The sequence below is a fragment of the Catharus ustulatus genome, chromosome Z, assembly GCF_009819885.2.
Source record: "Catharus ustulatus isolate bCatUst1 chromosome Z, bCatUst1.pri.v2, whole genome shotgun sequence".
Classification (NCBI taxonomy): domain Eukaryota; kingdom Metazoa; phylum Chordata; class Aves; order Passeriformes; family Turdidae; genus Catharus; species Catharus ustulatus.
Window position 1 is genome coordinate 28,696,582 of NC_046262.2, and position 14,884 is coordinate 28,711,465.

Consider the following 14,884-nt stretch of genomic DNA (forward strand, 5'->3'; position numbering starts at 1 on the left):
GTTGTAAGATTTGATTGTCCCTAATTCTTTTCTGATATGGAACAAGTATTTTATCTGCATAATTCCCTTTACCTGATTCTTAAAATGAGAACATTTAAATTAAGTGATTTGTCCTTTGTGCCATTTCTCTACGTATTTCGTGATCTTAACTAGCGATATGGGGAAACTGATTGTTTCAGGTTGGTTTCCCAAAATGGAGAGAAAGTAGACTAGAAACTTGTATTTTGTGTTTAATCTTTTGGATTGTGAATATAGTTCTTTAAAATTCCAGAATCTTAGTGGCAAAATAAGTCTGTCTTACAGAGAACCAAAGAGTAAGTAACTACCCCCTGCTGGCAGCAGCGAATTCCCTTCCCCACACTGCAGCTCTGACTACCCTCCTCTAAGCCGAGAATGAGGGAGAGCCCAGCCCTGTCTTCTACCTGTCCAATTCTAACGATCCCTCCCCCTCGGATGGAAACTTCCAAGATGAGGGAAGTGCAACCAGATGCCCTCCTCCCCTGGGCTTGGCCACTTTTTTGTTTTCTTAAGTACCCAGTTGTTAGTATTTCCTAGCAACTTCTGGGGAGAAAAAAATCCCTAAGTCAAAAGGAACAAAAGGAAAGAAACCTAGCCCCCCACATCAAAGGTAGAGCAAAAGTTGAATCTAATTCAATGTGCAAATGTCCCTTAATATCCTGTCTCAGTCTGGTGATTCCTGTAGTAATCTGTGAGGATAGACAAACAGGTGGGTTCAGAAAAGGAAAACATGGAATGATTGGACTCAGACGATAGTGGTTAGTGATGGATAGTGATGACAGTATTCTTTGGATTGCATCTAAAACTTTGCATTTCAATTAATTATGTCTTAAAATTCATTGCTTTAACAACAACAGAAAAAAAGCATAAGTAAAAAGAATTAAAATTTCAAATGTTATGGGTGTTCTAACTTACTGTAAGATAAAAGTATATTTTGAAGGTGAAGAATGGATTGACTTGGATCTTGAGGATTTTGGTTTTCCAGGACATAAACTATATCTTTGATATTTGTAAGTGTCCTTTCTCTAATAAACATGCAGACTTGGAAACACAGTCTTTTGACTTGCTTTTTAGGGGGCTGGTATATGGAAGTGTTTTGAAGTTTAATTTCTTCTCACTGAGCAAAGTAAGTCCAAACAGAGTAGGAAGGAAGAACAGAAGAAAACAAATCTAAGTGTGAAATGACAAGCGATGTGTGGGTGGGTGGGAAATATTGTTGAGTACAATATTAGGCAAAGCATTATGAAAATAAAAAAGACAAAATAAGTGGTGTTGAAACATATATATGTGTTTAAGAGAAGCTTTGAGGATGGAAAAGAGCTCTTGAGATTGCTCAAGCAGGATCAGCCAGAGCAGTTTGTCTAGGACTAAGTGTAGTTGGGGTTTTAATAATGTTGTGAGCGATTACTTGACAATCTTCTGAACAATAACTCTTACCTCTTATCCTGGCAGTGGCCTAATTAGAGAAGTCTGACTCTCTGTTTATACATAGAGGTAAGAGCCATCCTCACATAACCCTTCTGTTCTCTAGACTAAACACTCCTGTATCAAGGATGTTCTGTATCAAACCTATTAATCATTTTTGTATCCCTGTTTTGGAACCGCTCCTGTACACCCCAGTCTGTGTTCTCTGGGGAGCCTACACCTGGCCTAACTAATGCTGAGTCATGATTGACATTTGCCTTCCCTCTACCTGCTGGCAAGACTACTCTTACTATAGTCCAAGAAACTGTGGATCTTATTTGCTTGCAAGGGCACATAACTGGTTTACGGTTTGCTTGATTTTTATGCTCCTCAAGGTCTCTCTCTACCAAACTGCTCTCTAGTCAGATGGAGACATTTGGCAGGTACTGGTACCTTCTCTGTGCAGGTCTTGAATTTTTCTTTGTTGAATATGATGAAATTCCTTTCTATCCAACTCTAAATGGTGGCAGAGGCAACTGATACTCACTTTCCCAGGGATTGAGTTGAGGCTGGTCAGTCTGTCATCAATCTTTCTTCTTGAAGATAGGTGTGATGTTTGCTCTTTCCTGTTCAACAGGAAGGTGTAATCACCTAAAAGTACACTCATCCAAACATTAGGCAGCTCCCTTGGAGTTCATGATTATGACCTTTTAGAGCCAATAGACTTCTGTATGCCCTGTGTAAATTCTCCATAACCTAATCTTCCACTGAGGCTTGACCATTGCTTCTACTCTTGAGGACCTCAGATTCCTAAACACTGCTCTTAGCAGTTAATAATTGAGGCAAAGAAAGTGCTGAGCACCTTGGATTTTCTGTGTTTACTGTAATATTTTTGTCATATCATGTGTTTATTGTCATATCATGTTTTTCGTATTACTGCTATATTAAGCAGTGGCCCCACATTTTCTCTAGTTTTCCTTTCCTGTCATAGAATTCTACTCCTCAGATTGAAATTGACTTCCCAACCCTATGCCTACACAATAAGATACCTCTTCCTGCCCCAGATCAACCATCCCACCTTCCACCTCTTACAGATTTTTGTTTTATATGTAAGCTCCTTATTAACTTCTGCGAGCTTACTGTTGCCTTTGATGTCCTGCACATGGTGATAGACCATTTTTGAGCTTGGAATGATCCTTAAATATCAACTGGCTTTACTGGACCATTCTCTACAGGGTATCTTGTGGGATTTTTCCAAGTACATCTCTTCAAAGATTACATTTTACTGTCCTGAAATCCAGGATTGTCTTCCTTCCTCTAAGAGTTCTGAACTCTATCATCTCATCATTATTACAGACAAACTTTAATGTCCTATGACAAGTTCTTCACAGTTTGTATATATCAGGTCTGGCAATTTGCTTCTCCATGTTTAGGAAGTTCTTACCATGGCACTCCAGACATTCTCTATATGGTTTATGTTCTGCTTTGTTGACCTTCCAGCAGATACCATGGTGCTTCGAATTCCCTGTGAGAACAGGCCCTGTAAACATGAAACTTCTTCCAGTTGTCTGAAAAAGTCAGTCTTCATATATTTACTCCCTATAGCAGGCACCTATTACGGCATCACTTAATATTCTGTCTGCTGACCTGGCCTGTAAGCTCTTTAGTGCTTCATGATCTATCCTCATATAAGGGGCTACTGCTCTTAGTCTTTCTAGCTGCTTCTTCCTGAAGAGCCTTTACTGATTAGTCACAGCATTCCAGTCATGTGAGTTATCCCACCGTGTATCTGTGATCCCAGTGTTGTCATGGAGCTGCATTAATTACACAGACCTCTGTAATCCCCTTTGTTGCTTGCCCATGCTTTGGTGTATAGGTGTTTCAGAGAGGCACCAAAGTGTGCTTTTCTCAGTTGTTTGTTGAGGAATCTCTCCAGCTGTTAAAACCACAAGTCTATGGGCATTTGGATTTATTAATAATTACAGGATTATCAGAGATGCCAGACAAACACAGAAGACCTGGAAAGGCTGTATTACCATTATGTAATGGCCATTGGACAGTTAAATGGAAGATTTTATATTGTGCACTAATGAAATTGGAAATCATAGTGGAAGCATCTGCTGTAATTTTTCTGAAGGAAGTTGGGCAATATAAGGGATAAAGACATTCCAAAGTAAGCAACTGCCCTCTAAATGCCGAATTAATTAGGAATTCTTTTTCTCTCTAAAATTTGCTGACTTTCAGGAATTCTTAGTGAATTAGATTCATCATGTTCTGAACAGGAGGATCCCCAGATGCCAAGTTTTTTTGTTACAGTAATGCAGTTACATGCATTCAAGCCATGACAATAAATTCATTACAAACTTCCTGAGCTAGAAGTGTAGATTTGTCCTTCTTTGCAAGCAATTTTCCTTGCTTTTGGTTTGATATGACCATTCTTTGGAAACGTCTTTGTAATTCTATGATTCTGTGCCATTGTATTCTATTATGGTGTCTGAAGGTTTATACCTTCAGAAGTTTTCATGGCCTTTTTGTAATTGGTTGGGTTTGTTTGATTTTGGTTGATTGGTTGGTTTTAAAACATCTTACATTTTGGGGGTTTGTTGTTACTGTTGATGTATTAATTTAGGTTTTGGGGATATTTGGGGAGTTTGTGGTTTTGGGGTTTGTGGATTTTGGTTTGTTGGTTTTGTTTTTTTCTTTGTATTTTGTTTGGATTTTTTTCCAGAGTGCTTAATATGTTTCTGTGCTTTCAGGTCTCTTTCTTTCTATATATATTTTTTATTTTATTTGTTTGTTTTGGAAGGTCTTTTCATCGTGACAGTATCCCTGTGAGTTTGTTATGAAGGGAGGTGCTTCTTCTCATGGCTTTGTTTTTGAGTTGAGGTTCCCACTCTGTCTGGCAGGGTTCACAGATTGGTCTCCTTTAACTCTTTCTTAGCTAATGATGAGTATGTGCTGCATCTACTCACTGAATTGAAATATAATTTAAAATCTGGATAGGAGTGTTTAAACCTGTTTGTATCTTTGCTTCTTCCTGGCATGAAGGAATTTGTTGACTAGCCCAGATCCTTGGAGTGATGTTTTGAACAGACCCTTAGCATTCTTTCTGTGCTCTGCAGTTCAGTCTGCAAACACATAGAAAAGCCAGCTGAGCTTGGACTGCACCCTGTGATACCGAGAACAGCTCTTGTCTCTTTTGTTTTTCATATATGAAGCCTTTGGTGTATTGCCTTTATGGGTGATCGACCTGGTTTTGTACTTGGTTCTTAATGGACATTTGGGTATTAACATCAATGTGTTTGAAATTGGATTTGGAAGCTGTAGATGGCTACTGAACGTTTGTGATAGTGCCAGTTACAGACTCAGTCGTGACTACAGGAGGGAGCAGCTGAGGTGGTGGCAGTGGAGTCCCCTCCCCTATGGGACAGGGGCGTTCCTGCAGCACCATGGACAGGGCCGGGTTTGGGGCGGGATCAGGGCACTCCGCAGGCTCCCCACCTCGGTGTGGTCGTGGCGTGGGGCAGGGATGTGTGCAGAGTCGTGAGCCTCTGACATTGTTGCTGGCTGTTCTTTCAGGCCAGTTCTTTCCCCAGGTACTCTCACGTCCACCTGCCTGCAGCTCCCAGCCTGAGGAGAAGAGGAGAGTCTCTCTGTCCAAGTCTCTGTGTCCAGAGACTGCTTTCAGAATCTGGCATCATGAGCTATAATATTTTGCTTTGTAAATGCATCAAGCATCACACCTACTACTGACATTAAAAAAAGCAATATCCTGCCGACTTGTGTGTATGTCCGCAGTATGAATTTGTAGGTTTTGGAGTATATGTGTATTGTTTTAAAGGCATTAAAGATTCATATTAGAATATGATCCTCAACATAGAAAATGTTAATTTAATTTTTTTGCTGTTGTTTAAATACTAGTATTATAGAAAGTGAGCAATGAAATATTTGTATGGTTTGGAAGTTGTCACGTCTTTATCTTTACAGTACTTGTGTCATAAATGAAAAGTTGAATTACTGTCCCATTTTGTAACTGTACATTTTTATTGTAATGGTTAAACAAATGCATCTGGAATATTCTGGGAAAAAAAAAGGTCTTGTAAATACTCTCTGTTTTTTTCTTGTGTGCAATAAAAAAATAAAAGAACCCCTATGTAATTCAGTACGACTTAGCAGAATTTGGTGAGATTATTGATGTAATATCATGTCTAAATGTGGGAAAATTTTGATGTCACCTTTGAAACTAGCCTATTTAAAATCAAATGTCCAGTCAATCCCTTCTAAGGAGATAGTATTAAAAGCTCTAACAAGCATTTTGAATTGTAATATTGAAAGATTGTGTGTTTTTCAAGAAGTTATTTAACTATGATTTGTTGATTCAGAACAGAAGGAGTTACTGGCTGAAAACTTCACAAAAGCAGAATAACAGCTGATTGATGTAAGACATGTAAACCAACTGTTGCATATGAAAAGGTAGATACAGAAAGTGGTAGTAAATCTGGTTTTGTTTTGATTTGTATCTTGTTTATTAAGTGAATTTGTGTTTTTGGAGAGCATAGCCAATGTTATATTCTATTATATTTTGATTGAGACCTGGACAGTAATTTTTGACATTAGCCATAGAGACTGACTGTGAATTCATTGTTTGTGTTAAGCATGAGTGTGTGAGGAAGGTTTTGCTCTTAGAGGGCCTAAATATAAATCATCATTAGACACTTTCCATTATTATTCTTAGTACCAATATAAAATCTGTGTTCATTTTTCTAGTAGTTTTCCCCCCATTTTTATACAGCATTGTATTTTGACTTTAGTATGTGTTAAAATACTATACTTTTAATTTTAGTGTGATAAAGTGATAAACCCAGAAATTTCCAGACAGAGATCTGACAATTGTCACTGAATCTCTCAGATTGTAAGAAGTGATAAAGTTTTCTAAGCGTAATAACTGTCCAGCAGCTTTTATTTTCTGTGAAGCTGGCTTTTGAAATATCCAGGGTAATGTCCACTTGTCACATGTCTAGTCAACTGTGATTTTGAATGTCTAAAGTGTTTTGCTACCTGCAAGTTAAAAAAAAAAAAAAAAAAAGGAAATGTGCATGGGGAAAGTTCAGATACAAGAATGTTTAGTTGAAGGTTTCTTTCTGGCTTTGGCTAACCTATCTCAAGGGAAGGTTTACATAAGCAATTCTGCTGTGTGGAAGAATCTGGCTTTGTTTTGGGACTTAATTCTTTCAGAAGATTTAAAGTTCTTACTTGGAATACAAACACCTAATTTACTGTGCATGTTGCATAATTCATTTTTGGTATGGTAGGATGAAGTAATGAAGAAAGGTTATGCATTTGACATCATAATACAGCCACAATTTTGTTAGATAACCATAATTTAAAAAACACATCATTATTAAAGCACTGAATGTGTACTGTGGCAGAGAAATTATTCTATGAGCAATTAGCTGAGCAGATTTTTTTAGCTTTGGTAAGGCTTAACCATTTATTTGCCATCATTTTTGCAATGTTACTTGACCTTTCTCCATAGTTCTAGATATAAAGCTGTGACATTTCTTGGGACATACCAGCTTTGTAATGGTATTTGATAGTATTCACTTACTTCTTATGTAAATCGTGGCAGAAAATGAAATGTTTTCTTGGGTTCAAATACTGAATAGACTTTAGGAAAAAACTTAGCCTGAAAGTTGCTTTCTAAGTGTCCTTATCTCAAAGGAAAAATACAGGGCAAAAAGAGAAGGAATGTCTACCATGATCTAGTGTAAGTGATAAAGAAATAATGAATTCCATACATTTAATACTACTGCTTAGATATAAGGAGTAGTATTACTAGTCAGTGGGATTGCGGTGCTATGAGAGAAGAACATGCCATGCAGCTGTATTAATTATTTTTTTATTATTTCAAGAGTTCTGTGGTTTACAGTACTAATTAGAGGAGTTTTTTATTTAGCTAGCTAAACTAAAAAAAGAGTTACACTTCAACACTTTACGATGAAAATAATATTTTTTGAGATTATACTTTGTAATAAAGTTGATGATAAAAGTCTGTGCTTCTGCATACTTCACAAAAACTTGTTACCGTTTGGAGCACTTACATCATTGAACCAATTCACACGTCTTTTCATGGTATCTTTTAAGGAGATGATGTGATAATCATTGTAGTTAAAAGTAATTTTATACTTTAAATTAGCACCAGTGGTGTTTACTCCTAATTATTATTCTACGGATCTCAAATTTGACTTGTTTCCCAAAGATATGAATAGCAAATGTCTAGATTTCTGAGTAAAGCTGTATGCTGTTTTGCTACCCTCCATCTTGACCATAGACTCTATGCAGAGAATATAGATAATAAAAAGCTATTTTTTAAACAGCTGCTTTTTAGTTTTCTGGGGAAAATGCAGGGGTCAGGGGGAGGGTAAGTCAAATGGCGAGAGGGGAGGGGAGAAGAGAGGGAGAGGAGAGGAGAGGAGAGGAGAGGAGTTTTTCCTAGATGCAGTTTTGCTCATTCTAGGGACAGTGACTGTAGACTACACACACATTTAAGATGTGCAGGATGCAAAAATTAGTGAAAATATGCTTAAATTTGTCTGAAATTTACTAGAATTTGAGAATATCAGTCATTTGTAGCTGCTACATTAAGTATAACATTTCACATTAACTGTGTGGAAGAAGTCTAATCCTAATAATTCTGTATTTTGTTTTAAATTAGACTCATGACTTTGAGTTGTGTTTGAAGGAAGTCCTAGAGTAATAATACTGGCATCAAGCAGTGTTGTAAGTAAGAAAGGTTCTAGCACAGTTTCATGGCATTAAAGAGTGTCAGCAGATGTGTTTTGTTTTGTTTTTAATAATCTAGGAATAGCAAGAAATATAGGACAGTTAGTAGAAGACTCTCCAAAGTCCACAAAATAACCTGGGAAATATTGGTGCTTTGAAGAGTTTGTTGGTTCAGTTTTCCTGCGAAAGATTATGTCTGTGTCTTGTCCTTTCTATGTTTGAATGTATTATGCCTTTGTGATTGTGAATTGCCCAGTAGTGTGGATAATTCAAAGTGTCTTTGCATACTAAACCTAAGAGTTGTTAAAATGGTCAGAACTGCTTTAAAGTACAGTCCCTTTAGGGTGCAAATGAAATTAATTCTAAATGCATCCTTTTCCTGATCAGGAAAGCAAGCAGTTCTTTATCTGGTGGATGTCTTTGCACTGTTGCAACATTTGTATATTCTGCTAAAGTAGCCTAAATATTTGAAATTTGTTAACATTTGCTGTTTATGCATCTGACCAACAATGGGGAATGTTTTTCCTCCAAAAACTGCTGGGAAAGGAAAAGGTCAAAATAAATACAGGTACCTAAGTACACACCTGTACACTTAAAAGGCAATTAGAGTCAATCAAGACACTGACACAATCCTCTCTCCTCTTAGTTCAATGAAGACCTAAACACTGCAATGTTCAGGGACATAAAAAAGTGATTTGTTGCCTGTGTTTTTTCCCTGGCTTAGTTTTTTAATGCCTTAGTTAGGTCATCATGTATCAGAGTCCAAGAGCTGGTAGTCAGCACAAAGGAAGTGGTGAGAACAGGCACGAATATGTAGGGCAGAGAACCACAAATTCCAGACCGAAGCCTGATGTTTCTGGTGTTCAGTTGTTGCAGTTATCCTATTGAATATGAATCTAGTATCTTGTTTCCCTACATGTCTGTGGTCTAATTCCGTTTTCAGACTAGACCTTTTTATACAGATCGGCCACCTGGCTGGCTTTCTTGAAGAGTGTTTTCAAGTGATAGATTCTTATGGCTATCCATCAGTATTTTATTATACTGAAAATTCCTGCTTGCTTCTAGATCAGGTAGTAAATTAAAAGTGGTAAAAGAACAGGCAGTTGAAGAGAGCACGGCATCATCCTAAGGAGGAAGAAAAAGGGAGTGCTTTACAACTGCTGATTTCATTATGACCATTTCTTCCTCAGTAGGTTTCCATTTTATTTACAATCTGTGTAGATACAAATGTATTTTAATAAGAGTAAGTGAAAACAATTACATTTAGTATTTTCTAATTCTTTTCTAGAAGTCTTGTGACATTATTGTTGTGGAGTCTTTGGCTATTTTTTGCTACTAATCACTGAGATTTTGCATTGAAACCTGACATTAGCAGGACTGTTTACAGTGTATAATCCAGTACAGTATTGTATGTGACTTTCCAGAGTTGAGAAACAGTTAGAAGTCATAGAAGGGCTTTTGAAATTTTCTGCTGCATTTCTTGCTCTATGGGTTCCAAGTATTATTCAGTCTTATAGATCACATTTCTGTTTTGTTTGTGGTGCTATACTGTTATAATAATGTTTGAGATGCTGTACTTCAGTGGATATGCTTTTGTCTGGTCTGCTATGTTTGGCCAATAAAAAAATTTTGAGGTTTTAGAAGTGGAATTAAGCCATTTTGGATAACTGTCAATAAAGACATACTGAAGTGCCAGACAGTCTGAGGATGATGGAGTAATCTTTTCTTTAAGCAAGCCCTAAATGTGTGTTTTATTCTCTTCTTAGAAGTTACAGTGCTAGACTGATTTTTGTGTGTGAATTGAAATAAAATATCCTATCAGTAATTTAAAAAGGCTACTTATCTTTATCTTATTGCTTAGGATTCAAAACGTGCAGCATCTAAGTCTGGAGAACTAAGTTAAATGTACTTTTTACTTTTTTTTTTGTTTGTTTTTCAGAGGTCCAGAAGACACAATAAATGATTGTAAAATCCTATTTATAGAGGAAATGTACAAGATTGAAAAACCAGGAGCCTATCCATTGACATTTGGGGATGGAGATTTCAAAAGTATGCGTTTTTTAAATTATTTGAATATAAGCACAAATTGAGTGATGTTTCTTTAGAAAATATCAGCATGCAGAGGTTGTAGTAAAAATTGGTTTGTGTTCAAGAAAGTAGTTGCATTGAATAATTTTTAGATTTCTGTTCTAAAAGTATAGTTACTATAAGGTGGCTTTATTACTTGACATATTCAGAAACTAGTAACAGCTTAGTTGTATCAGTCATAAATGGTGAAAAAGGGAAACACCTGATAATGCCCTAAATGAAAAGTGCAGAATGAATTTGCAGTCTCATTTAGTTACTAGAGAGGTGTTCAGGCCACCAAAACTGCTGTTGCAACTGACATGTAATTTAAACTTTTAATAAATTAATAAATACCAAAAATAGAATTAATTGGTAGTAATGCACTTTAACTTTGTCATTATGTCAGAGGGGAAAAAAAAGATAAGGAACTTTGCACTAAAGCTGCTTCTACCATGAAAAAAAACCCCGATAATTAATGTTTGGATTCGTTTTCCCTACATGACCTCCTAAAAAAATTACTGTGCCAGACCTTAACCTCCTCACAACCACAATAAGGAGGAAGTGGCAGTTTATCTAAGAAGTAGTGTGACACTTTATCCTAAGTTTGAAAGTACAATTAAGTTAGGAGTGCTAAGTGTTTGTGATAGCAACACGGAAAATTGAACTTCAGGTCTATAAGTAGGTGTTAGATATAATTATATATTACATTCCTGATTCTATGCAATTTTTCAGAACCTTTGGAGGTGGCTCTCAGTGCACAGTGAGTCTGAATAATATTTATTTGTTTTCAGAAAAACCCCACTTTTTTTCAGAGGAGCAGATACCATTTCCTGTGGTATTCTTAAAAGTAAAAATGTCAATTTCTCAACTCATTTTTAGTTTTCATTTTTTAAAATACTTCCCTTAGATTACCAAAAAAAGAAAATGATCCACTCTGTTTTATTTTTTCTTGGTCACATTGAAAGAACTTTGCAATATCCTTAAGAATGCTATATTTAAAAACATTGCAGTGTGACAAAATTGAAAATCTACAAATACTATTTCGTGTTTACATACTATTTATTTTGCAAGTATGCAACATTTTAAATTACATAAAAAATTATTGCAGTTCATTTAGTTCTCCCCCCACAGCTACTGTATAGTGAATTAGTTTTTGAAATTATGTGTCAAGGAAATGAGTGATTATTGTTCACCATAAAAAATTGTCTATAATGGTGCTGTTTGATCTGACATGAGTATTTAGTTGTCATACAGTCATTTAGATGGCAAAAGACCCTTAAGGCCATCAAGTCCACCACTAAACCATGTCCCTAATTGTCACGTGTTTTTTGAGCACTTCCAGAGGTGGTAATTCCATCACTTCTCTGGGCAGTGTTTTCCAGTCCTTGATCATTCTTTCTGTGAAGCAGTTTTCCTAATAACCAATCTAAATGTCTCCAAGCCCTACTTCAGGCCATTTCCTCTTGTCCTTTTGACTGACTCTCACCAGGCTACAAACTCAGATAGCTTTAGAGAGGAATAAGGTCTCAGGTCACCTGAGCCTTCTTTTCTCCGGGGTAAACACCCCCAGCTCCCTGAGCTGCTTCTCATAGGACTTGTGCTCCAGAGCCTTCATGAGCTTTACTGCCCTACCCTGGACACATTCCAACACCTCAATGTCCTTCTTGGAATGAGGGATCTGAAGCTGAACACAGGATTTGAGGGATGGCCTCACCAATCTGTACTTTGTACACTGATTGCCACTCCACTTATTTCAGTCATGACCTTCATTGTCTGTTACAGCTCCTTCCCTCCAATGTTGATAGCTGTTTCTTTATTTGTAATCTCTTTACTTAAACCACCCAGATATTGACATCTGTATAGAGATTTGCACCTCTGTGTATGTTTTATTTAATTTTGTTCCTGGTCCCAATCTTATTAATTTCAGGATATTGTTTATAACCTTCATAAATAAATATAATTCATAAATATATTATTTTAAAGTGTAATTGTGAAAAATAAATTGATCTGGGAATTCAACCGTATTTCTTGAACTGCTCTTTTTCCTGAAGCCAACGCTCACCACACTACCCTGTTCATGTGATTCTGGTTTTTCAACCAGGTCAGCTGTTTTGCCATTTTCTATGTATGCACAGTGCACATCAGTTGAGCTGTATGCTGTAACCACCTATAACCTTTCCTTCTGGACTGTACTTACAACCCCATTTGTACTGTGTGTTTAAAAAAGTTAAATATATAGACACCTATCTATAACCACAGCTCCCTCAGCTTATATGCTATGGAAAGATGCAGAATTTTATTACAATAATGGCAGATGAAATAAAAATCATTATTTGGCCTTAAATATTCTTTAAGATTTGTTGTAAGCGCAATCAACAAATACACTGACTTCATTTTTGTCTATATTAAGCTATTCTCCATGCCCTTGCCAAAAGACAGGATACCTACTATGGAAATAATCTTCACCAGATAAACAGTGTATGTTGTCTCTGCAGAAAAATTATTATTTCTTGAGCATGGTCACATAATAATCGATTTTGTATGTGTAAAGTAATGGCAATATACATTTAGCAGTTACAATTAGAAATAAACTAGTCATTTTCTAATTGATCAGAGGAAGTAAAATTCTACAACTGGAAATGACTAAGGCTAAGCCTATTGGAAAATTATGTTAGACATAAAAAATTTTAAGAAGCAACATATTTTTAAATATGTTACAAGTATTTATATGAAACATGCAAATAAGACCTAGGTATCAACATATACTACTTCCACCAGAATCCAAACTTGTGCTAACTCCTTCTACAAAAGAAGATAATGTAAGATTATTTATGCAACTTAACTCTGCATTGTGGGTTCAAGTGAACAGACCTGTCTCATGTGACCAATAGTGCAGCTATAGTTAGTGCATGTGACTTACCAACATGGTTAAAACAGAAATGTGAAAAATGGAAGTCATATAATAAAAATGACTGTAGGTTGTTTCTATATTGAAGAAAGTAGAGAATTTCACCTATTTTTTTACCGAACTAAAACATACAGTTTTTTTTTTCTCTTTTCCTATTTAAAAAAAATTACTAACCTTTCACCTAAGAAACTGGTTTTGTAACTGAAACCAATTAATTACATAGGCCTAAACAATATGTCGTGCTCAGAGATACAGAAAAATGTGTCATTTCCTGTTGTCTGTTATTTACTGGATGAGGTAGACTATTGGGTTTCCATAGGGAGTGTTCAGTCATCACTTTTAGAATTTTTCGAAGGAGTTAGCAGTTATCTGGGATTTCTTAGTCTGACTTTAATTGGTGTTGAAACTTTGCACAGATTGTGAGTTTGATGTAGCTATGCTGGAAAACCCTCAGATTTGTTCATCAGCCCTTGTAAAATATTTCCTTTCTCTTCAAGTCTCAAACCAATAGAAGATTACCTCCATTTGGATAGTATGATAAGTCTTCTAGGTTAGACTTTACAAGAAGCAGTATTCTCATAGATTTTAGAGGTTTTTTTGAAGTATATATTTAAGTGTACCCTTGCCTGTAAGACTTTGCAAAATAGTCAGTGCTGGTAGCTTTATATATTTATTTCTCAGGTTTTCCAGTCAGTACATCTCACTAAACCTTCCATTTGCAGCAGGTAATATTTCCCTCTTCAGTGATTCTTTCATATTCTTCAGTTTTAAAGGTTTTTACCTTAAAAGCAATTATTCAAACAGCATTGTTTCAACACTTCTTATCATAAAATGATTTTAGTTGGAAAGGACCTTTAAAGATCTTCTAGTCCAATCCCTCCTACCATGGGCAGGGGTATTTTTCATTAAATTGGATTGCTCTAAGCCCCATACAACCTGCTTTGAAAGGTTCCAGGGATGGGGCATCCACACCTTCTCAGGATAACCTGTGCCAGTGTCTCATCACCATCTTCCTTGTATCCAGTCTAAATCACATTTCTTTAGATTTAAAACTGCTCCTTGTTGTCATGATTGTTGTCATTACTGATTTTGATAAAAAAATCTTTCCCTGTCTTTCTTATAAGCCCTCTTTAAGTACTGAAAGGCCATAAAAAGGTATCCCTAAAACCTTCTCTTACCCAGGCTGAACAAATCCATCTCTCTCAGCCTTTCTTCATAGGAGAGATGTTACAACCCTCTGATCATTTTCATGGCCCTCCTCCGGACCTGTCGTAGCGTGGTTGGAAGGAGTATTTGGGGAACTACAGACCTGTCAGCCTGACCTCAGTGCTCAGGAAGGTCATGGATCATCCCAAGTGTGCAGGACAGCCAGAGGCTCAGGCCCAGCCAGCAAGGGTTTGTGAAAGGCAGGTTCAGCTTGACCAGCCTAATCTCCTTCTATGACAGGGTGACGCACTTCGTGGTTGAGTGAAAGGCTGTGGGTGTTATCTGACTGGACTTTAGTAAAGCCTTTGACACTGGTTCCTGCAACATTCTTCCAGAGAAAGTCTCTGCTCATGGCTCAGACAGGCACACTGTTCACAGGGTAAAGACCTGGCTGTGTGACTGGGCCCAGGGAGTGGTGGTGCATGGAGTTACATCCAGCTGGTGGCCAGTGACCAGCAGTGCTCCCCAGGGCTCCGTGCTCGGGCCAGTTCTGTTTTA

At 36.8% G+C, this 14,884-nt stretch overlaps 1 protein-coding gene across 4 annotated transcripts in view; it reads left to right on the top strand.

Moving 5' to 3' along the window:
• UHRF2 (ubiquitin like with PHD and ring finger domains 2) overlaps positions 1–14,884 on the top strand; it is an 83,754-nt gene that overhangs the window by 39,042 nt on the left and 29,828 nt on the right. For all 4 annotated transcript variants that reach the window (XM_033085629.2, XM_033085628.2, XM_033085632.2 and 1 more), the window contains exon 5: positions 10,145–10,254. In XM_033085629.2, the coding sequence (XP_032941520.1) occupies positions 10,145–10,254 (110 nt within the window). The remainder of the gene's footprint in view (positions 1–10,144; positions 10,255–14,884) is intronic.